Consider the following 22,051-nt stretch of genomic DNA (forward strand, 5'->3'; position numbering starts at 1 on the left):
CTGCAATGGGAACATTACGAAGCAAAGCCGTCGTGGCAGCTTTGCCCCTGGTGGAATGAGCCTTAGGTTTGCCTCCTAAGGTCTTATTAGCCTTTTGGTAACACAATTGTATGCAAGACACAATCCACCTCGAGATGGACTGTTTAGAGGTAGCAAGACCCGTCCTGACTGATCCATAATTAATAAACAATTGGTCTGACCTACGAATATCTTTGGTTTTATCCAGATAAAATTTCAACACCTTCCTAACATCCAGGGAATGTAAAGACCTTTCCGCTGGAGATGAAGGATTCTGAAAAAACGTAGGCAAAGTTATAGTCTGGTTGACATGAAAATCAGAAATAACCTTGGGAAGAAATTTAGGGTGAGTACGCATAACAACCTTAGCAGCATGAAATACAGTATGAGGTTCTTGGCAACACAACGCCTGAATTTCACTCACCCTGAGGGCCGATGTAATGGCCACGAGGAACGCCGCCTTCCAGGACAGGTGCTGCAACGAAGCCTTATGAATAGGTTCAAAAGGCTCCTTCATCAATCTGGACAGCACCACATTCAATTCCCAGGAAGGCGAAGGAAGCCTGACAGGAGGGAATACTTTCTTCAAGCCTTCCAGAAAGTCTTTGATCACAGGGATCTGGAAGAAGGAAGTCTGTGAAGGGCATCTCCTGTAGGCAGTCACAGCAGCCAGATGACCCTTAATGGAATGGACATTAAGGCCAGACTGCGCCAGATGTAGTAGATATGGAAGGATGACATCCTCCTTGCATGTCGTAGGGTCATAGTTCTTGGACTTGCACCAAATGCAAAACCTCTTCCACTTGTAAGCATAAGAAGTCCTAGTGGAAGGTCGCTTAGCCTCCTTCAGTATGTCCATGCAATCCTCTGGGAGATTCAGATGGCCATATTGCACTATCTCAGGAGCCATGCCGCCAAACTCAAAGACGAGAGGTTGGGGTGCAACATCCGCCCCCCGAACTTCGTGAGAAGGTCCGGCCTGCACGGCAGCTTCATGTGCGGAAGGAGAGACCGGTGAAGCAGGTCCGTGAACCACCACTGTCTGGGCCATTCCGGGGCAATCAGAATCATCCTCGCCCTGGACTGGGACAGCTTGATGAGAACCGTCGGAATCAGGGGAATGGGTGGAAAAGCGTACAGAAAGCTGTTCGACCAGTCGATCCATAGCGCATTCCCCAGCGTCCCCGGCTGGTAGTACCTGGAGGCGAAGTCTCGGCATTTGCTGTTTTCGGCGGTGGCGAACAGATCTACGTCTGGAGATCCCCACCTTGCGAAGACTTCTCCTAGTACTTCGTCGTTCATGACCCATTCGTGGTTTTCCTGAATCAGTCTGCTCAGTTGGGGGGCGTGGCTAGCAGCCAACGGAGATGGTGGCAGCCTAACGAGGCTCCCGAGCCCACCGCCTGTAATCCGCCTCATTACTCCTGAATAACGCTTGGGAACCCCGTGAAAACCAGGGGTGACCCCAGCGACATACTGCTGCCTGCTCCAGTGCTGCGGGAAGGCCGATTTTTGCACCGAGGACGGAGTGCTGCCCCGGAGACGCGCTGCGGGTCCGAGACGCAAGATGGCGGCGGCCCCATAACCGCCGGGACGCCGAGGACTGCGGTGTGACCCTGGAGCCCAGCTGAGTGTGCGGGAGTTAGGACCGGAGGTGACCAGGGGCGATCACCGACGACAGCATCCGGTAACCCTCTAGGTTCGAGGAGAGGCCGTTGAGGACCCAGGCTCCGCGCCCGTCCGGCCCTGAGGTGACTCCTCCCTGCCCGGGAGGCTGAAATTGAGGCCCCGGCGCCACCGAGGCCTGCTACCCTCGATGTGAGCGGGCGCGCCTGCCCGGCGCGGAGACCTGTGATTGCTGCTCCGGCGCGGTCGGCGCCCCCCGGGGTGAGTGCTTCCCCCGCGCCGGAGCCTCGAGGCCGCTTACCGCCCGCCCGCGGAGTGTGCCCGGAGGCGGCTCCGGGAGACCCGGGAAGAAGACGACTCTACCTCCATCCCTGGGGCCGGTCTGGAGCGCCCCGCTCTGCGCGTGGGGCTGCTGAGGGTGCCTGGCAGCGAGAGCGGACCTGGGGGGCTGTCGGCCGGGGGGGCGCCGCGGTGAGCGGAGAGGACTGGAGGGCTTAGGCGATCGGGGACGCTCTTGCGACCCCCCCCCTTTCCCTGAGACGGCACTCGCCGACCTGGCTGACCCTCGATCGGGGGCGGAGATCTCGTGGCGGAGACCCGGACCGCCCTGAGGGAGACCTTGAGGAGCGGCTGCGCCCAGCTGACGGCGGACCCGAGAAACTGTGCAGGGCCTTGCACCCTCGACCTCTCTGGGTGAGACTGCTGTCCACGAATCCCGGCCTGGTGGAACACTTGAAGGGACCCCCGGATCTGGTAGAGGGGTCCCCCCCGAGCAAACCGGTGACCCCCCACTGAAGCGGGAGACTGTGATTCGCCTGAGGCCGCACGACCGGTCTTTGGGGCGTTGTGGACGGCCACGGTCACCGGGCGGCTGACGACTGGACGGAGGTGGAACCCTAGGGAGCGAGGTGAATCACCCTCCCAGGCGAGCAGTGCGCCGGCAGAGCAGCGCCCCGAGACAGGCCCGGTCGCAGCGGTGAACACTCCATTTCGGCGGCCCCCACGCCGCTACAGGACCGTCGGGCTTCCCTTTCGCCCGCCACTGCCCAGTTCTCCTGCTGGCACGATACAATGGGGAAACCGAAAGGACCGGAAGGGGATGGCAGCCCCTATACAGACCATCCGGAGGAACCTCCTCCGCCGCCCACGGACCTACAGCGCATGCAGGACAAAATCCTCCAGGCGATCGCAGACACGAAGGATGCCTTACACCGCGATATTGCGCAGGTGTCAACGGGCCTTGGTCTCCTTCGTGCAGACCATGCAAAACTGGCGGATAGGGTCAAGGAGACAGAGGACTCCATCGCGACCTTGGCACCAGCGCAGAAATCGACGGAGGGACGACTCACCGAGGCACTGGACCGCATCCAGGCCCTAGAGAGGCGGGCTGAGGATGCGGAAAACCGAAGCCGCAGAAACAACGTGCGCCTAGTAGGCCTTCCAGAGGAAAAAGAAGGTTCAGACATGGTGAGCTACCTAGATGACTGGCTGCGGACTGTGGTGGCCCCTGAGGGTCTCTCCCCCTTTTTCACGTTGGAAAGAGCGCACCGTGTCCCTTCCAGACCCCCGAAACCAGGCCTGCCTCCTCGCCCAGTGGTCATCAAGCTGTTGCACTACAAAGACAGAGACTGGCTATTGCAACGGGCCAGGGAAACAGGCTCCTTCCAAGTAGACAACAGCAAAGTAACCCTGTTTCCGGACTATACCTTTGAAACGCAAAAGCAGCGCGCCTCTTTCCTCTCCATCAAAAAAGAGCTACGCATGGAAGGCATCCGATACTCTCTGCTGTTCCCAGCCAGGCTCAGAATAGAGATTGATGGGAAAGCTCAGTTCTTTGCGACTGCGGAGGAGGCTTGGACCTGGTGGGACGCCTACAAAACGGGCACGGATGGGGCGCTTTTTAGAGCTGAGGAGGCGCGCAGGAATCAACCAGTGAGGAAATCGAGGAGACTCCGGCGGCTACGGCAGCGCACCGGGAAACCGACGCAGTCCCAAACGGAAGGTGAGCGACAGGCAGCGCTCCAAGCGGTGAAGGATGTGTCGGGTTCCACTCTGCACCGGTCGGAGAAAGGATCGGGCTCAGATGAACGGAACTCGAGATCGGAATCCGAATTGTCAGAAATGGGCAAAACTGGTGGTCCGAGACTCACACCGCAGACTTCGGAAGTGATAATCGGCAGCTAACCTCCAGAACACAGCCGATGGTCGCCTAGCGACGGCATGCCGAATGGCCTCTAAGCACACCTGGGCAGGATGCTGTTAGACTGAAGTTTCATAAGTTATGCAGCTTATGGCGGGAGGGATCTGTGGAGACGACATTGGACACTACCAGTCACTAGCGCATGCTCCCCAGAGCCCATAAGGCTTCCGTGATACTAATCACGGGCACGTAGAAGCTTAGAGCAAGATTGCTCATCTGTTTGGATGGGAACTACTCGATTGCGGTTAGGTCCTGTTCTGGGGGGGGAGGGAGCCTGGAGTAGTTGGGGACACTCGGGGCGCAGTTTAAGGGGGGGGGTTTCAGGGATTGTTGGAAGGGTGGGAAATGTTGTCGTACCTATTGTCTGGTTGCCGACCAAGCTTGAATTGACTTGTACCCAATGGGACTATGGCTAATATGGGATCATTGAACTGTGTGTCCTGGAATGTGCGGGGATTAAACACGATGATGAGGAGACACAAGATCCACTCCTATCTGATCCGTAGAGGGGTGCACATAGCGTTCCTGCAAGAAACCCATCTGACACGAACGGAGGGGGTGGCGCTACAGCGTAGATGGAGGGGCCACCTGTATAACACTACATATTCTGCCTTCGCTAGGGGGGTATTAATTTGGATCAGAGCGGGTACCCCTTTCCAGGCCACTAGACACACTGTGGACCCAGATGGCCGATTTGTAGCAGTCGAGGGCCTGCTTAGAGGCCGATACATAACCCTCCCTAGTGTGTATGCTCCGAATGTAGATCAAGCAGCATCCTTCACGAAACTCTCTAGGACTCTGGCTAGCTACTTCACTAATCCTTTACTGATAGGGGGGGACTTCAACTCCATAGCGGACATCTCTCTGGACAGATCACACCCACCATTACAGGCGTACACAGACTAGCAAAGCACCGAGCGGACTGGCAGGAAAAATGGGACTTCTCAGATGCCTGGCGGGTACAGCACCCGGGGGATCGAGACTATTCGTTTTACTCCAGCATTCATGATCTACACGTCCACCTCGACGTCTTTCTATGCTCGCGAACGGTGCTCCCATCAGTGGCCCGAACTGAATATTTAGCGCGCACTATCTCCGATCATAACCCCCTACTCTTCACGCTAAACTGGATGAATGTACCCACACTTATTCCGACGTGGCGGTTACGACCGGACACGCTCGATGACCCACCTTTCCGTGAGGCGTTGGGAGAGAGGATCGTACAGTACTTCGTGGAGAACGAGGACACTGCCTCTTCTAGAGCTGTAGAATGGGATGCATTTAAGGTAGTAGTGAGAGGACATTGTATAGGGAAATTCGCGGGGGCGCGCAGGACGCTGGTAGAGGATTTGGATAGGGCAGAGGCACAACTGCGCAACGCGGAGCGGGATCGCCCCAACCACCCTGAACTCCAGGACATGGTCAGCGAGGCGCGGGAGGCGGTAGCAGTAGAAGTAGAGCGCCTGCGCAGCTTTGACTTTAAAACGTACTTGATGAGGACCCTCGCTGAAGGGGATAAACCCGGCACACTCCTAGCCTGGCTAGCGAACCCTAGCCGGAACAGTCAGCCTATTCTTTCTCTTAAGGGAAACGGAGGTGACATGCTCCACACACAGCCTGATATACTGAATAGCTTCCGCTCCTATTACGAACGGTTATACCTAGAGCAGGCTGGTGGACCAGGGCGCGGCAACGGACACCTTCCTGGCCGACTTACATCTGCCCCAATTGACTCGGGAAGAGGCTGAAACCCTGGGCGGCCCGATAGACTTGACGGAAATAAGGGGTGCAGTAAAACGTATGGCGCATAACAAAACGCCGGGACTGGACGGGCTACCCGTTGAATTCTATGTAAAATACCTTGACCAACTGGCCCCCCGCCTCCGAATAATCTATAATGAAGCCAGGGAGACGGGCAGGCTCCCTTGCTCAATGCGCGAGGCCATAATGATTCCCCTCTTAAAACCTCGAAGAGATAGCACAAACCCAGCGTCCTACCGACCGCTGTCTATGTTGACGACGGATTACAAAGTCCTCAGTACCATCTTGGCCACCAGATTGCTGTCCCACATGCAAAGACTGATCCACAGAGATCAATCGGGATTCATACCCACGAGAAGCACGACGCACAACATACGCAGGCTCCTCCGATTGATAGATAATCCTCCTCCCGAGACACGGACCCCCCTTGTACTCGCGGTCGACATAGAGAAGGCATTCGACAGCCTAGAGTGGGATTACCTTTATAGAGTGATGAGGATCTTTGGACTGGGTGAGGGATACATAGCGTGGACGAAAGTCCTATATGCGTCGGCAAAAGCCAGAGTGAGAATCGGAGCCTTGATATCTGAAAGGTATGAGGTGAATCGTGGAACCAGACAGGGATGTGCACTTTCTCCCCTACTCTTCGCACTTGCAGTGGAACCCCTAGCGGCGACTGCCAGGCGGGGTGACCACTATTGTGGTTTGGACTTTGGGGGCACTCGCCATTTTATCTCCCTGTATGCTGATGACCTGCTCCTCTTCTTGGAGAATGCTGAGGAGGCGGTAGCTGGAGCCGAGAGGCTGCTGGAATGCTTTGGCGATATCTCTGGTTTACGGGTGAACTGGGCGAAAACCTGTCTCTTCCCCCTGCGAAGGGAGGGGGCGCGTCCCCCTTCCAACTCGATGGTGAGATGGGAGCCCGATTGCCTGAGCTATCTGGGGGTACATATATACCATGACCCAGCGGACCTATTGGACGGCAACATCGGCCGCTGCATCAGGGCTTTGCAGGGCAGTATCTCCTTTTGGGCAACCCTGCCCTTGTCCATGTCGGGTAGAGTGTCACTGCTGAAAATGATAGCCCTTCCTAGACTGCTATATTTTTTCCGGACCCTCCCGATATGGAATCCCGGAACGATCTTTAAAAGGCTTAGGTCGTTAGTAGTTTCCTTTTTGTGGGGAGCAGGCAGGCGTAGAATTGCTTTGGCGACGCTGACCCGCTCGAAAGACGAGGGTGGCCTAGCGGTCCCGGACTTTGAGTTATACTACCTTGCGGCCCAATTACAATTCTTTACGCAAGAGGTTGCGAGAGCCTATCGAGGCCCGGACCATGAGAGGGACACTGGAATACCCCGCCATGTCCTAGCATACATTACTATGCAACAGAAATTGGTACTTGGAGGACTATCTCTGGAGGAACGAACGCTTCGGCTATGCTGGAACAGATCGCAGAAGCGGGTGGAGCAAACACACCCGTACGCGCCTGAAATCCCACTGGGCATGGTGACGGCACTCCCACATGGGGGGGACTGGTCAGGTCTACAGAGCTGGGAGGAAGCAGACCTACAAATGTTAGGGGACCTCTACGATGATGGAGTTCTGGCACCATTTCAGACTCTTCAAGAGCGCTACGGCCTTCCGAGGGGCGACTATCTAATACACGCAGCGGTGGTGAGGGCCATACAAACACACTGGGGTGAGGGGCTGATCGAACCACAGACAACACTAGTGTGCCAATACGCAATGATGGCGGCGGGGACATTCAAAGCGGTAACGTGCCTATATTCTCGATTATCTTCAGAACGCATCCAACCCCTTACTCCACTCAAACTGAAATGGGAGGCTGACCTGCAGAAAGAAATCCCCGACGCAACATGGTCCCAAATAGTACGCAGGGCTAGGAAAAGTACTAGAAATGCGCGCTTCCAACTCATCCATCTATACATCCTTCACAGAGTCTACTTGACCCCGAGCAAAGTGGCAGCATATTTTGGAGTACCAGACGCAGCATGCCCCAGATGCGGCCTCATAGAGGCAGATCTCCTCCACATGCTCCGGAGTTGTCCTCAAATTCAGGAGTACTGGACTGAGATAGGCGACACACTGAACGCAGTAACGGACAGGGGACTACATTATGACACTGCGGCCACACTTCTCCACTGGTTCCCACACACACGCAAAAACAAGCTCACAAGCAAATTCATAGACATGGGACTGCTCCTAGCCAAACGGGAGCTGACCAGGGGATGGAAATCAAAGACGGGCCCGACACACAAGAGATGGCTAAACGAATTCTTGAAATGGGCTGCAGCCGAGAGCAGGATTAGATACCAACTAGCCCGCCGATGCTCAGACGAGAAAGCGCAGGATGCGGCGAGGGCGTGGGAGGCTTTGGTCCAAGATCTGAGGGACAATACATCGGAGGGGCTAGACAGGGAGGAGGCAGAGGGACCACCAACCCCATTGGCACCCATCGCCCACCCAGCACTGTCACCAGACACACTCACACAGAACAGCACTTAAAACTTCTTCAACGTTTGCCATAGCTAGGGTTACCAGCACCAGACGTAGGCGTAGACACACAGAGGGGGAGGGGGGACACAGACCGACATAAGCGTTACCAAAGTTCAACGATTAAACCTAGAAGCGGAGCAGCAGGAAGGGGATAAAAACATAAAGCAGACAGTGGTTGACCTATCCTCCTCCTATACGGCTCAATGCACCTATGCACACACTGGAATCACATGACTCGCCGCCCGACCTCCGGGTTGAAGGCTAAATGGCTGTGTAATACATTGTGATGGGGACTATGCTTCTAACTTGGCTGTGCAAACTATTACTACATCCGATGTGTAACTCTGCAATAAAAATTGTTTTACAAAAAAAAAAATCAGTCTACTCAGTTCGTCTGCCTGAACATTCTGCACACCTGGCTGATGGGTGGCCGTTATAGTCAGTCCTCGGGCCAGAAGCCAGTGCCAGATCGCCTGCGCCTCCTGCGACAGAGTGCGTGATCTCGAGCCCCCCTGCTTGTTGAGGTAATACATCGTGGTCGTATTGTCCGTCTGTACAAGCAGAGAGTTGGTCTGGAAGGACGGGTGAAAAGCCTTCAGCACCAAGTGAACAGCTCTGAGTTCCAGGAAATTGATGTGGTACGTGGACTCCGTCGTGGACCACGTCCCTTGAATCTGTAAGTCTCCAGAGTGCGCTCCCCATCCCTGGAGAGAAGCATCCGTCACGATAGTCTGAGTGGGAATGTCCTTGTGGAAGGGAACCCCTCTGAGGAGATTCTCCGCTGAACACCACCACTTCAGAGACTGAAGAGCATGCAGAGACAGTCGTATCTTGTCGTCCCAAGATCCTCTCCTCTGGTCCCACTGATCTTCCAAGCACTCCTGCAGCGGTCTCATGTGCAGACGCGCATGTGACGTCAGGAAGATGCAAGAGGCCATCGATCCCAGTAGAGAAGACACTGTCCTCAATGTCGTAGATGAAGTGGTCATGAGAGCCTGAACCTTCCGAAGGAGTGATAATCGTCGCTACTCCGAAGGAGACACGCTTGCCGACAGCGTATTGATGGAGGCTCCCAAGTACTGAATGCACTGGACCGGAGTCGGGACAGACTTGGACATGTTGATGTTCAAACCCCAGCTTGTTCAATAGAACGCACGTCTTTCGGAAGTGCGCTTGAGCTTCCGAGAAGGAGGAGGCCTTGATCAACCAATCGTCCATGTACGGGTAGACAAACACCTTGTTTTCCGCAGGTGTGCCGCTACCACTGCCATGCACTTTGAGAAAGTCCTGGGCGCAGACTTCAGCCCGAACGGAAGTACCGTGTACTGATAGTGATTGGTGCCGACTTGAAATCGCAGGAACTTCCTGTGTTTGTGTGCAATGGGCACATGGAAGTATGCATCCTGTAGGCACACAGCCAGTCCCCCTGTTGCAACTGAGGATAAATCTGATGCAACAACAGCATGCGAAACTTTTCTCTGCGAATCCACTTGTTTGCCTGTCGCAAGTGTAGAATGGGCCTGAACTCGTTCTTGTCCTTCTTGCGGACCAGAAAGAACCGGGAGTACAGACCTCTTCCTCTTTGAGACAGAGGTACGTCTTCTATCGCCCTTTTCCTTAACAGGATATCGGCCTCCGCCTGGAGCTCGCGCAGCTGATACTGCGAGCTGACCGGAGGAATCGATGGAGGAGGGCTGGTGAACCGAAGACTGTATCCATTGCAAACAATATTCAGCACCCACTTGTCCTGAGTAATTTTTCTCCACTCTGCCAGAAAAAATTGAACGCTTCCCCCCACCGGAGCGGGTAACGGATGAAGGGGAAGTAACCGCTCAGGGTCGAGACCCGGCCGGGCCTTTGTTCACAGTAGAGGACTGCTGTCCACCTCTACCCCTCTGGCGTTTTTGAAAGGGCCTCCGGAACTGCTGCTGTTGTTGTTGCTGCGGTGGTCCCTTAGACTGTCCTCGTCCTTTTCCCTGCGAACCGAACCGTCTCTGGAACGGGCGGTAGGGCTTCTTTTCTTTGGGCTTCTCCAAGCCCACAGCCGTCAGGGTCTCCGCCTCAGCCTTCATGTGGGCCATTTCACCATCGGCATGTTTCCCGAACAGTGTTTCTCCGGAAAAGGGCAGATTGGCCACCCGCTGCTGTGCCTCAGGCTTGAGTGACGTAAGTCTGAGCCAAGCATGGCGGCGGCTGATTGACCCCGTGACAGTAACCATGGGCCGCCAACAGCGAGATATCCGCAGCGGCGCTGATGACCTGGTTTGAAACCAGCATCCCTTCCTTAACTATTTCTTGGAAGTCCTCCCTCCTGTCACGTGGCAGGAGGTCCGCGAACTGTTCCAGGGAATCCCACAGTGCACGGCCGTACCGCCCCAGCAATGCCGAATCGCTGGAGGCTTTCATGGTCGTGGAAGACGTCCCACAAGCCTTCCTTCCAGCCGAATCAATCCATTGGCTTTCTTTATCAGGCCGTCACTATCACGGAGTCGGGTACTGGGTCCATCCGCAGGAAGGCTGGGTCCGAATCCGGTGCCCTGTACTTCTTCAGAAGGCGGGAGGGAGCGGCCTTCACCACCGCAGGCGTAAGGAACAGCTCCTCCGCAGGTTCGACCAGTCCTGGCACCAATGGCAGCAGAGGGCGAGACAGATGCTTCTTGTGAAGTGTCTCGAATATCACGGACGTCATAGGTGTAGGAGCCGTCACCGTGATACCCAATTTCGCAGCCCCCCTCAGGAGAACCTCCTGGAACGTGCTGATGTCGTCTACCGGAGACACCCTTGTCTCCGGGGAGTCCGATAAGGTAGGTGAATATGAGCGAGTCCTAGAGGAGTCCGTACGGAACCTGGATCCTCGCCTCCTATGGCGATGCCTAGATCTAGTGGAGGACCTGTGTCTACTCCTCGATCTTCCTCTCTGTCCGGAGCGTGACCGTGATTTTCTAGGTCTGGGACGCTCTGCCGGCTTCCCCGGGGCGGGCGTCTTGGGCTTGGACGGGACCTGCGGCTTAGGAGTCCCTTTAGGAGGGGTCGGAAGCCTGGGCAACGAGACCGACCTCGGTGGAACCGGGGGCGGCCTCTCTGGCACATGAGGCCGAGGCACCGGTGGAGGTGGTGGAGGCAGAGGAGGCAACGGAGGAGGTGTCGGAGCCCTCGGAGGGAGACCCCTCGGTAATGGAGGCGGGGGTGTAACATGCTTCTGTGATGGAGTATACACCTCGGAGTACACCGATCCCGGTGATCCGCCTTCCTTTCCAGATCCGGACTGTGGAGAGCCTCCCACCGCATCAGGCCTCACACCACGATTCCTCGACGTCGAAGAACGGTGACCAGACAGCGAGCGTAGGCCCCTCAACGTCGAGCGCCCCTTTCTCGCCGTCGACCGTCTTCCGTGCCTCGACGGCAACCTCGGCCGCCTCGACATCGACCTCGTCTGCCTCGACGACGACCTCTTGCGTCTCAACGACTACCTCTTGCGCCTCGACGACGACATCTTGTGTCTCGACGGCGACCTCTTCCGCCTCGACGGCGACGTCTTCCGCCTTGACGGCGACCTCTTCCGCCTCGACGGCGACCTCGACGACTATCGCTTCCTCTTCGCCGACGGCGAACGGCGGTGTCGCTTCGACGGCGAGCGCCGACGCCGGGCCCGCCGACCTCGATCACTCGACGTCGACGCCGACGATGATGACGACGAAATCGTCAAAGGAGACTTCAACAGCGGCCTGTGTAACTCCCTCGACGTCGACCGTCGACGTTTCTTCGACCCAGAGCCCTAGGGAGATGGGGAACAGACCGTAGTCATCCCTCTCGACGTCGTGGTCAGTGCCACCGACCCAGACGGAGAATGGGAATGTTTGCTGGTCTTCCTGCCCCTGGGGAGCCCCCCAGAGGCCTCAGCATGGGCAGAAGAAGACCCTCCAGACCCACCTTGCGCCTTCAGCCTTCTTTCCTCGAGGCCCTGAAGCCTGATCTTCTGTCTGTCCTTCAGGGTCCTGCCAGAGAAGCCTTGACAAATCTCACACTCCTCAGAGATGTGGGAAGAAGGAAGGCAGAGGATACAGACCTCATGGGAATCTGACTTTGCCTTCTTCCTGGAGCACTCCGGGCATTTGTCAAATAATGTAGGCATGTTTGACATCAAAAAGGAGCAAAAACCAAGAAGAACAGCACTAAAGTACTTTAGAAGCACTCAAATCGAAATTAACAGTGAAAAAAACACCAATAAACCCTTGAAAAGGGAGAGCTCAATGCTCTAGGGTCCTGCTTGCAGGAGCCGGAAAAAAGAACTGAAAGTAACTGGGACCTGCAGAGCATTCTGGGATACTGTGAAGTTCTGGAAGGTTCTCTTAAAGGTACAGTATCCTATTCTGAGCCACATAATGGCAGCCTATGGGGCTTGTCTGTCCAGGTTCTCCTCTCTATCATTCCAGAGGGTGTTTGCTGTTAAAGCAAGGGAAATCTGTACAGGCTTTGCTGTTTTGTGGATTTTGTGGTGGAATTTCTAGTTGAAGTACTGGACAGTGTAGCCTTTATAGGCTGCATTATCTGTCTTTAAATTCTCTCTTAAGTGTCTGTTCAGTTCTGCATTTGTTCGACACTGTAAGAGATTATTTTTGATTGCTCCGGGATCCACACACATGGGCGGGACTATTCACTAGATTATGACTATAACAGAGATCCCCTACTACAGAAGCTTATACGTGTGAGGATTGAAATCGAAACATTTACTGCTTCACATTTTGTAACTTTTTCCAACAAGTTAAACAGTGAAAACATGAATAAGTGTCAACTGTAAAACGTGGCATCTGAATGGGCGGTGCCGCATGTTCCTTACATAGACTACTCAATAACCAAAAAGTATATCAACCACACCCGTTGATCGATTAGTTTTGTTTTTGCGAGTTATATATGCATGTCCATTCTGTGATGCAGGTTCCGTTTTCTTGCGTTGGATTCTTCTTTTAGGACAACAAAACATATTACGGAGTTATAAGTTATTTGATTATGGCAGATCAGATATTTATAATATGTAGCTATTTGTGATTATTTAAAGATTTATATTTAGAAAAAAGTGTTATTGATTGTTTTTGCCATTTATATGTAACGTCAGCAGCTTGTATTCAGAAACAGACTGAATAGAGAAAACACTGTTCCTTTTCTCGCTCCTTTGAGCTCATATAGTGTGACTTAGTATATCATAATATTGACACTATACTTGACCTCAGAGGTGTTGGTGACCCGTGGGCGCGACGACTAAAGATTTATATGCATAGCAGCTTCTGCTTCTTACTCTGTTTCCCCCTGGGATCATATAGTGTGAGTATGTATATTGAAATACTCACATTTATACTTACCTTAGTGGAGTTTATGACCGTCGACGCGAAGACAAAAGATTTCGAAGTCCCGGAGAAAAGAAGCTTTGAACATATTCACCACTGGAAAATATTTCATTATTCATCTTGTTTTGTGTTCATGACTTTATTTTCCTTTTCCTATTGTCTGGTATCAGAGACATTCTGTATATTGTAGTACAGTGTCATTTTTTCAGGCAACTAAAGTTAGAGATTTGTTGGCATCAGGAGTTAAAAAAGATTGTTTGCATAGATACTTTCTTACTGAATGCCTTTGATAAACCCTACATTTCTGAATGATATTTTGGTATTTCTCTTTTTCTCTGCTGTGGTTTCTATTCTCCTTCTCCCAATAGAATATATAGGAATAGTAGTGGATATTATACTACTATCCTAGATGTTCTTAAAGGAGTTTGTGATCTCTTAACGGAGCAGTGAGCAACCTCTAAGCACTACGGCAGAAATTTCCAGCGTTCTACAGAATAGAAATTGTACAAATTTAGATTTTTTTGTTGTGGTCCTTATTCTTGTTCTCCTGTGGAATACTATAAACTCACCCTGTATATTTTAAGACTGTAACTTTATAGTAGTTCAAAGGGGATGGAGATCTATCTGTGCGAGAAATTAACAACATACTAAAGTTATTTCCAATGATAACTTACTACCTCACAGTTTGTAACACTGCTAATGTTTTATAAAATAGTAGTTGCTAAAAAGAAATTGTATACATAGTGCTTTAATATTTTGATAAAGCATACATTTCTATATAATATGACGTCATTTGTGTTTAACTGTTTTTTACTTGTTATCGTGGTTGTGACCTGAGATGATGTAGTGCGGGAGTAAAAAGGCAGGGTTTGGCCACGCTTAAGGGATATTTTATGAATTTCGTTTTTATTTGTCACCCTTCCGATATATAAAGCTTCACTTTCCTAAGAAAGTATATTTGTGATTGCTTAATAAAAACTGTTTCAAACCTAGACTGAAATTTTTGCAGCGCAACCACACCTCCCTGTCAAAAAAGTAAACACCACATTCTAAGTAAATAGTGCTTCTGGGAAGTATCCCACCCGCGGACTTAATAAAGAGAAGCCCGCCACACACACTGTTATTTTCACGCCGTGATTTGTAGGCCCCCTGCAAATTATATAAATGACCCTTAAAATATATAAAAAACTATTTATACCTTCACAGTCCCTGTCCACCATCTTGTGACCACTGTACAGAGTTAATAGTGTTCCTACCCTCCCATCTACTACTTTTTTATCCCGTACTCCTTCGAAGTGCATAACAAAATGGCTGACAACAGTGAACCGTTCCCAAGCAATAAGGAGCAAACTTGTACTCAGAACCCTTTAGTCAATAAAATGTCCACGGTGTTCCGCAGAGGGGGAGGGGAAGGCTGCCAACACTTCTACTTTTAATGCTTCACAGCCAATAAACATTAATCTTGGGATGGTCCTGCTTGGAACACGTTACCCAATATGATGTCCCTGATACTCCGCGGAGGGGGAGGGAATCACTGACAACACTTCTACTTGCAATGGTTTACAGCCAATAAACATTAAGCTTGGGAAGGTCCTGCTTGGAACACGTTACCCAATCAGATGTCCCTGCTACTCCGCGGAGGGGAAGGGAATAGCTAGCAACACTTCTACTTTCAATGGTTCGCAGCCAATGAACATTAAGCTCTGGAAGGTCCTGCTTGGAACATGTGAGCCAATCAGATGTCCTTGCTACTCCACGGAGGGGGAGGGAACAACTAGCAACACTTCTACTTTCAATGGTTCGCAGCCAATCAACATTAAGCTCGTTGTTGGAACACCTCAACCAAATAAACGTTAATTTTGTTCCACGGACAGGGACAGACCACACCCTCCCACATAATATTTCCTCTAACAAAGTGACACTATCCGTGATAAAAGTGAACACCGCATTATAAGTAAACATTACTGTGCATTATATTAAAGGAAGGCCACAATATGGCGCATTGTTGTTTTCCCAATATGATTTCCACAAGCCTACTGAACATTGCTGCAATCCCGAGCATCGTTGCTTTGCGGACGTGCACACTACACACTGCTTGCCGCAAAAAGGCGCATTGTTTTCCCGATGTGATTTCCAGAGACAACGCAACCTTGCCGCAATACCGCGCACCGTTCTGCGGACGTGATTTTCACGCCTACGCAACATTCAAACTCCCTGCCTCTGCACCACACAGACTGCTTAAACTAAGTCCACAGTGTTCCTACTATACCCTCCTCTACAGTTTTTCTTTTTTTCTCCCTACTCCTTTCAACTGAGTCACACAATGGCTGACAACACTTCCTAGTTTCAACCGTTCACAGTCAATGCGTCGCAAGCTCGTGCTCATAACGCCTCAGCCAATCAGATGTCAGAATTGTCAAATATCGATAGCTGTAAATTTTGATATTTTTCAAAAACTACTGAACAGATTTAGACCTTTTAAATAAAACCGTGCTTACTGGACCAAGACCTTTCCCCCTGCCAAATTTGGCGGTATTCCGTTCAGCAGTTTGACCTGTAGCCTTGTCTAAAGTTGCATGGAAAAAACACGTTTTGGAAGCCCCTTTTTTCTCAGCCCCCCCATGACAAATCACCCCCAAACATTCAAGATAGGAGCTGATCTGAAAAATAAAATTGGGGGGAAATTTTGTAAAGATGCGTCAAACGACGCCAAAGTTATAAGCAAATCAAAAAATGCTTTTCCTATGGAAACTTGGTCCTAACTATAACTTAGTTACTTATCCTACTGGCGACCGCCAGTAGGATATATATATATATATACACACACACACATACATACAAACATACATACATACAATACATACAATGAATAAAACAAAGTCTGTGCTATGATTGCAAATGGGTACAAGTGATATTTACCTTACTGTAAGAGGTTACATGAAAGGTGCACTGTACCTGTTCAAGAGGCTCTTTACACCCTAGAAAGAATGGAGGACATAATGGAGAGAAAAACACAGATATCAATGACTATACATCATATTTTCCCCACAGGTTTGCATGCTGACAAAAGTTTGACATGATCCTAAGATGTGACTGGATGCAAGTGTGAGATCCAGACTTAGTACCTGGAATTAACAGGGTCCTTAGGTAAATATCAAGCTTGGGTTTCACTCCACTCTTGGTTTTTCTGATTACAAAGGAGACAGGGACTGACATCCCAGATGTGATCATTCAGAAGAACATGAATCTCACGCGAAAAGGAACAGCATTGTCAGTGTGAAACTTTTAGGCTATTGACTCATATCAATATAAATCCCAACCATAAGTACGGTAAGCAAGATGTCAACTTTGGCTACAATACAAACATTGTTGTAGAGTTCAAAGGGCACCTTCAGCATCAATAAACCCTTTCACCTGTTTGCCCTTTATTTTTGGCTAAAAGCTATGTGAAGTTAAAACAAGGATAGGAGAAAGCAGGCAGAGAAGGAGGGCAGAGGTTAAGAGATTACAGGCAAAATGAGGATAGTGAACAAGATAATGTAAGGTGTACAGTGGACAGGAGACTTATGGGACAAGTAGAGAGCGAAAGATTTGAGGAAGAAGCCAACAGAGCAAAAAACTAGGAGATAGAAGCATACAGTTGGCAGGAGACATTGAAGATCAGAGGGTTAAGTGTCAAATTTCAAACCTCAGCTACTGCAGTCTCATAAGTAATTCCCCTTTTCTGGGCACAATAATCTATAGTTCAGATGCGTATTAACAGCAAGCACACATGGAGACAACCTTCTTGAGGAATATTTATCTACCACCCTACACCCACACAAGTATTTGTGCCTCCTCTAACTAGCTTTAACCCACTTTTCTTTGGGTTGTGGGTGAGAGGAAGAATGCAGTTTAACCAGGTGAAAACAATTAGTGAATGTCATGTTCCAAAAGTGAAACTGAACAGATGAGCAGTTATGGTATGGAAGAGAGTTCCAGAGGATTAGAAGCCTGCATGGGAAGAGCTAATACCCTAAGCTAGATAAGATTTAAAGAGCTACCTTGTGAATTCATAAAATCAGAGTGTGCATCACAAGGGCTTAAGATGCCGGAGAGATGGAAAACATCTGGAGGGAATCTGTATAAAGAGGGTCAAACCAAACTTAGAGCCATGTGGAAAACTGTGGTTCATTTATCTTTCATGTGACCACGAATTAATTCAATAACTAACACTCCTCATCTCCCAATACATTCACAAGAGGTGTATTAAACAGCTAATCCTCCCCCTACCCAGGAACAACAATGCTTCTCTAGTTCTATTTATTAATAATAGTCATCCCTAAACACTAACGCCATATTGCTAGACTGACACATCTCCTATAGCTCTGATCTGGCCTCAGTAGGCAGATAACTGCTCTTTGGTTATATATTCCCAGTCCCCACTCTTGCAACTCTGCACCCTGCTGCTGAATGGGGTAACCATGATGAGATCATTGGGGGGAGGAATACGGTCCTTCTAGCAGCACAGAATACATAGGTCTAGGCGTCTCACCATCAAAAACTCCACATCCTCCTGCTGACACTTCCCCTCCATCTCTGTGATCTGGTCCATGAAGGACGAATTCTGCTTCTCAAGGTCGGTCTGTTTCATGTGGATCTTCTCTAGGTTGTTCTGGTGTTCCATCTCCACCTTGCTGAGGAGATCCTGCTTTTCTTGGTCCAGAAACTGATGCAGCTCTTCAAATGTACTGATGATTCTCTGTGTTTGGCTCTGGAATTCTGCCTTGAATAAAAAATATCTTCACTTCAAGTGACTATAGTGATTTGTATGGAATTCTTGAGCACTTACGCAAAAATGTTGTTCATAAAATACTAGTCAAACAGAACATGCACATGTAAATGGATGGCAGCGACAATGCATAATAAAGAGGGCATGATAGATAGGTGAAGCAAGTGACTGACAGGAGGCAAAATTCTAAGGTTTGTTTTTGTTCAGGACAGCCAGAAAAACCTGGCGGTCCTGAACGGAAATAAATGACCACCAGTTTATTAGAGTTATAAGGAACAGTGATCCCTACGGTCATAAAATAAAAGTTATTTTCTTTTTCAAAACTCGCTGTATTATTCAAAGAATAAATCACTGATAATTAACTAATAATTACAATAGAGAGTGTTCAGTGAGGTGGAAAGGTGCTCAGTGCCCAATGGTACAGTGAGGCAAAGTGTTTAATACGTATCATGAATTATGGACACATTCCATATATAGAATTAATCAACGCGGACTTAGTGTCAAAATAAATTACCACCACTTTGTCAGTATCATTAGTGTTTTTTTAACAATAACAACCCCCCTCTTTGCCTTCAACATCATCAACCACCAAGCACTCATCCACACCGTTAAGTCTTGAATGGAATTCACTGGAAACGTCTTCCACTGGTGATCCTTCTATCTATCCAACCAACACCGGAACATTCTCATGGGCTCCTTCACGTCTCCGAAGATTCAGATCACCTTCAGGGTTCGCAAGGGTTTTATATCATCCATGGTTATCTTCAACCTGTACATTGCACCCACCTGGGACTAACTCACTCATAAAAGAATAAGAATCTCATCAATATGCTGATGACAAATAACTAGATTTGAAACTCTCTCTCTTCCAAACATCCAATGCCTCAAACAGCACTAACACATCATCCACACATGGATGTCCAGCACCTGTCTGAAACTTAACTTTACAAATCAGATTTCCTGCTGTTCATCAAGGACTACAAGCAGTGAGCAGTGAAACCCTGGCTCAACAACAAAAACCTCAACAGACTCGAACCCCAACTTTCACCTAATACCATGTTACTCAGATTCACAGAGGACACCAATTCCACCTTCAAAGAATACATCGCCACGAAAACTAAGAGGGTCTGGTACTGCCTCTATCTAAAAGTGCAACCACTCCTTCAAAAAGAGACTTTAGAACTGCTGTTCAATCGTTGTCCTGTTTTGTCTGGATTGTTGAAATATCCTACCCAATGACCCCTCTGACCCAACAGTGGCACCCTTAATGGTAAGCAGATAGGAACCCCCCTTGGCACCCCTCCCAGGTGGATTGAACAGCGAGGGACTGACAAGTGGTTCGCCATCTATGGTCCCTGTGCGAACTGGTGCGGAGTCAGATGTCGCTGCAGAGTGATCTGGTTAGACATTCTGGTGGAGTGGTGGACTTGTTTAGCAGTGTGCGAGACAATGGGACGTACTAGGAGAGTCGGGTCGAGTGCCTCCTCACAGGCGGACGGGACCCGTGATGCAGACTCGCCGCAACTGACAGGGGACCAGCCGGCCCCGGATGATCGCTTAGATGCCATACTGCAGGCCATTGAGCACACTAGTGCTTCCATAGAAGCCAAACTAGACAAAGTAGCCCTGGACCTTAATTTATTACATGCGAACCACCGGAATCTGAAGGATCGGGTTGTTGCCGTGGAGCAAGACATTGCGGAATTGAAGCCCCCTACGGAATTTCAAGATAAACAGCAGAACGCCCACAAAATCCAGATCTGGTACCTTGAAGATCACATTTCCTCAATTCTTCAAAATTGAGCGGGCACATCGTGCTCCAGGTAGAAAACCGGCCCCCGGTGACAGGGCGCGTCCACTTATTTTCAAGCTCCTACATTTCAGAGATCAGTATGTGATCCTCCGAGAGAACAGGAAATTGGATAATATTCAATACGAAAATGCCAAGGTGTTGTCTTTCCCGGACTATACTATGAAGGTTCAGCACCAGCGAGGATCTTTCTTACCTGTGAAACGTCAGCATCGGCAGCTCAATCTCTCCTATTCGCTGATGTTCCCGGCCAAGCTCCGTGCTGTTTCGGAAGAAAAGTCCAGGTTCTTTGACAACTCAGGATGTCTGGGACTGGTTGGAAACAACGGGTCGGTATTCTGGCCCAAGGCCCACAGGCTAAGCTGCTGCGTAATGGCCTGAGGAAGCTGGTGGCAAGACAGCGACTTCCGGGCTCAGCTGCGGTGCCGGGCCCTGATCAGATCCATAGGGAGCAGCAGGAAGTGGTCCGCATTGCAGACGAGATGGTAGAAGCAGTACCACAAGAAGATAAAGTGGCCACTTCCTATCATTCTTCGGGGGATGGGGGTTCCTCAGTAGGAGACTTTTCTGATAAGGTGTCAATGAAAATGCCGGACGTTACACCTTTAACAGCAGATGGTATTGTATGAAACTGGTTGTTCTGAATATACGTTGCTGGGTACTGCTGTTTCCATTAATGTGGGGGGGGGGGGGGGGGGGGGCACCTGATGTTCCAGAGATCCATGTATCTGCATAAAACATGGTGGAGTTGGTTAAATGGTCCCTGGGGGTGTTGACATTTTCTTTCAACTGTTCTTGGGTTTGTGCTACAGCAATGCCTATCAGTTGTCTTTGGGTGGGGACTTGAAGAGTGCACCCTGCATGGTTTCACAACCCCCTGTTCTCCCTAACATGTGCAAGTCAGTAGAGCAGGCAGCTAGGTTGCTGTCTGCTGTGTTTGGACGACTCCCTGATGTTTTGGGGGTTGCCCTTATATGTTTTTTTCCTACCCTAGTTGTTATTTCCCATCTCCCTTTTACTGCAGGAGTCTGGTGGGGTGGGGTGGGGGGATTAGGGAGGGGGGAAAGGGGGGGGCAATAAAAATGACGTTGTATATGTTAGATTGTCACACAGTGAATTTTGGTACGAGGGGATCAATAACCCATGTTGTACCCTTTTCTTGTTGCTACCATGGGTCACGTGATACTTACCTGGAATGTCCGGGGTCTCCACACGCCTTCCCGCAGTTATGCAGTGTATTCCTATTTAAGCGTCACAATGTGCATATAGGGCTACTGCAGGAGACACACAAATGCATTAGAGGTTACCCGCTTACAACGTAGCTGGAGAGGTAAAATATATGCCACAGATTACTCCCTGTTTGCTAGGAGGACCCTTATCTGGATACGCCCTGGAACAACCTTTGCTGTAGACGAGGCTCTTATGGATAAAGAGGGTAGATATGTTTTGGTGAAGGGTAAACTGGATGGACGTCCTGTACTGCTGGGAAATGTGTATGCACCCTATGTTGATCAGGGCCTGTTTCTTGAGCAACTGTCTCTTGTTTTGGGGTGGTGGTGTGAGATCCTGAGGTTGTTGGGCGGGGATTATCATAGTGTCTTAGATGTAGGGATTGATAGATCTTTTCCTCCTCTTGGGTCCACGGCTGCCACGACTAATTCTGTGCCATTGAATGGCTGGGCACGGGGTTGGGGTCTGGTTGACGTTTGGAGACATCACCCGGGGGAGATGGTATATTCCTATTTTTCGACCCCTCGCAACTTGCATGTTAGACTGGACCCCCTGCCTACTCCCTTATGTTTCAAAATTGGAATACTGGGGGTGAACGCACTCCGACCACAATCCCCACTGGGTTGTGTTGGCCTGGGAGGGCGCGATTCCGGGTATCCCTGCATGGAGACTACAACCGGCCACGCTAGAAGACCAAGTGTTTCGGTAGGCGATTGGTGAGGCGATAGGGGAATAATTTGAACTTAATGCAGAGACTGCTTCCTCTGTGCTAGTGG

General features: G+C 50.3%; 1 protein-coding gene across 1 annotated transcript in view; it reads right to left on the bottom strand.

Annotated features, from left to right (window-relative positions):
* The window catches only part of LOC144752838 (E3 ubiquitin-protein ligase TRIM39-like), a 745,961-nt gene that overhangs the window by 547,829 nt on the left and 176,081 nt on the right, over positions 1–22,051 (bottom strand). The window contains exons 3-4 of the mRNA XM_078640678.1: positions 17,999–18,229; positions 16,420–16,442 (exon numbers count right to left, since the gene is read on the bottom strand). Coding sequence (XP_078496804.1) covers positions 16,420–16,442; positions 17,999–18,229 — 254 coding nt within the window. The remainder of the gene's footprint in view (positions 1–16,419; positions 16,443–17,998; positions 18,230–22,051) is intronic.

The sequence above is a fragment of the Lissotriton helveticus genome, chromosome 5_1 (assembly GCF_964261635.1).
Source record: "Lissotriton helveticus chromosome 5_1, aLisHel1.1, whole genome shotgun sequence".
Lineage (NCBI taxonomy): Eukaryota > Metazoa > Chordata > Amphibia > Caudata > Salamandridae > Lissotriton > Lissotriton helveticus.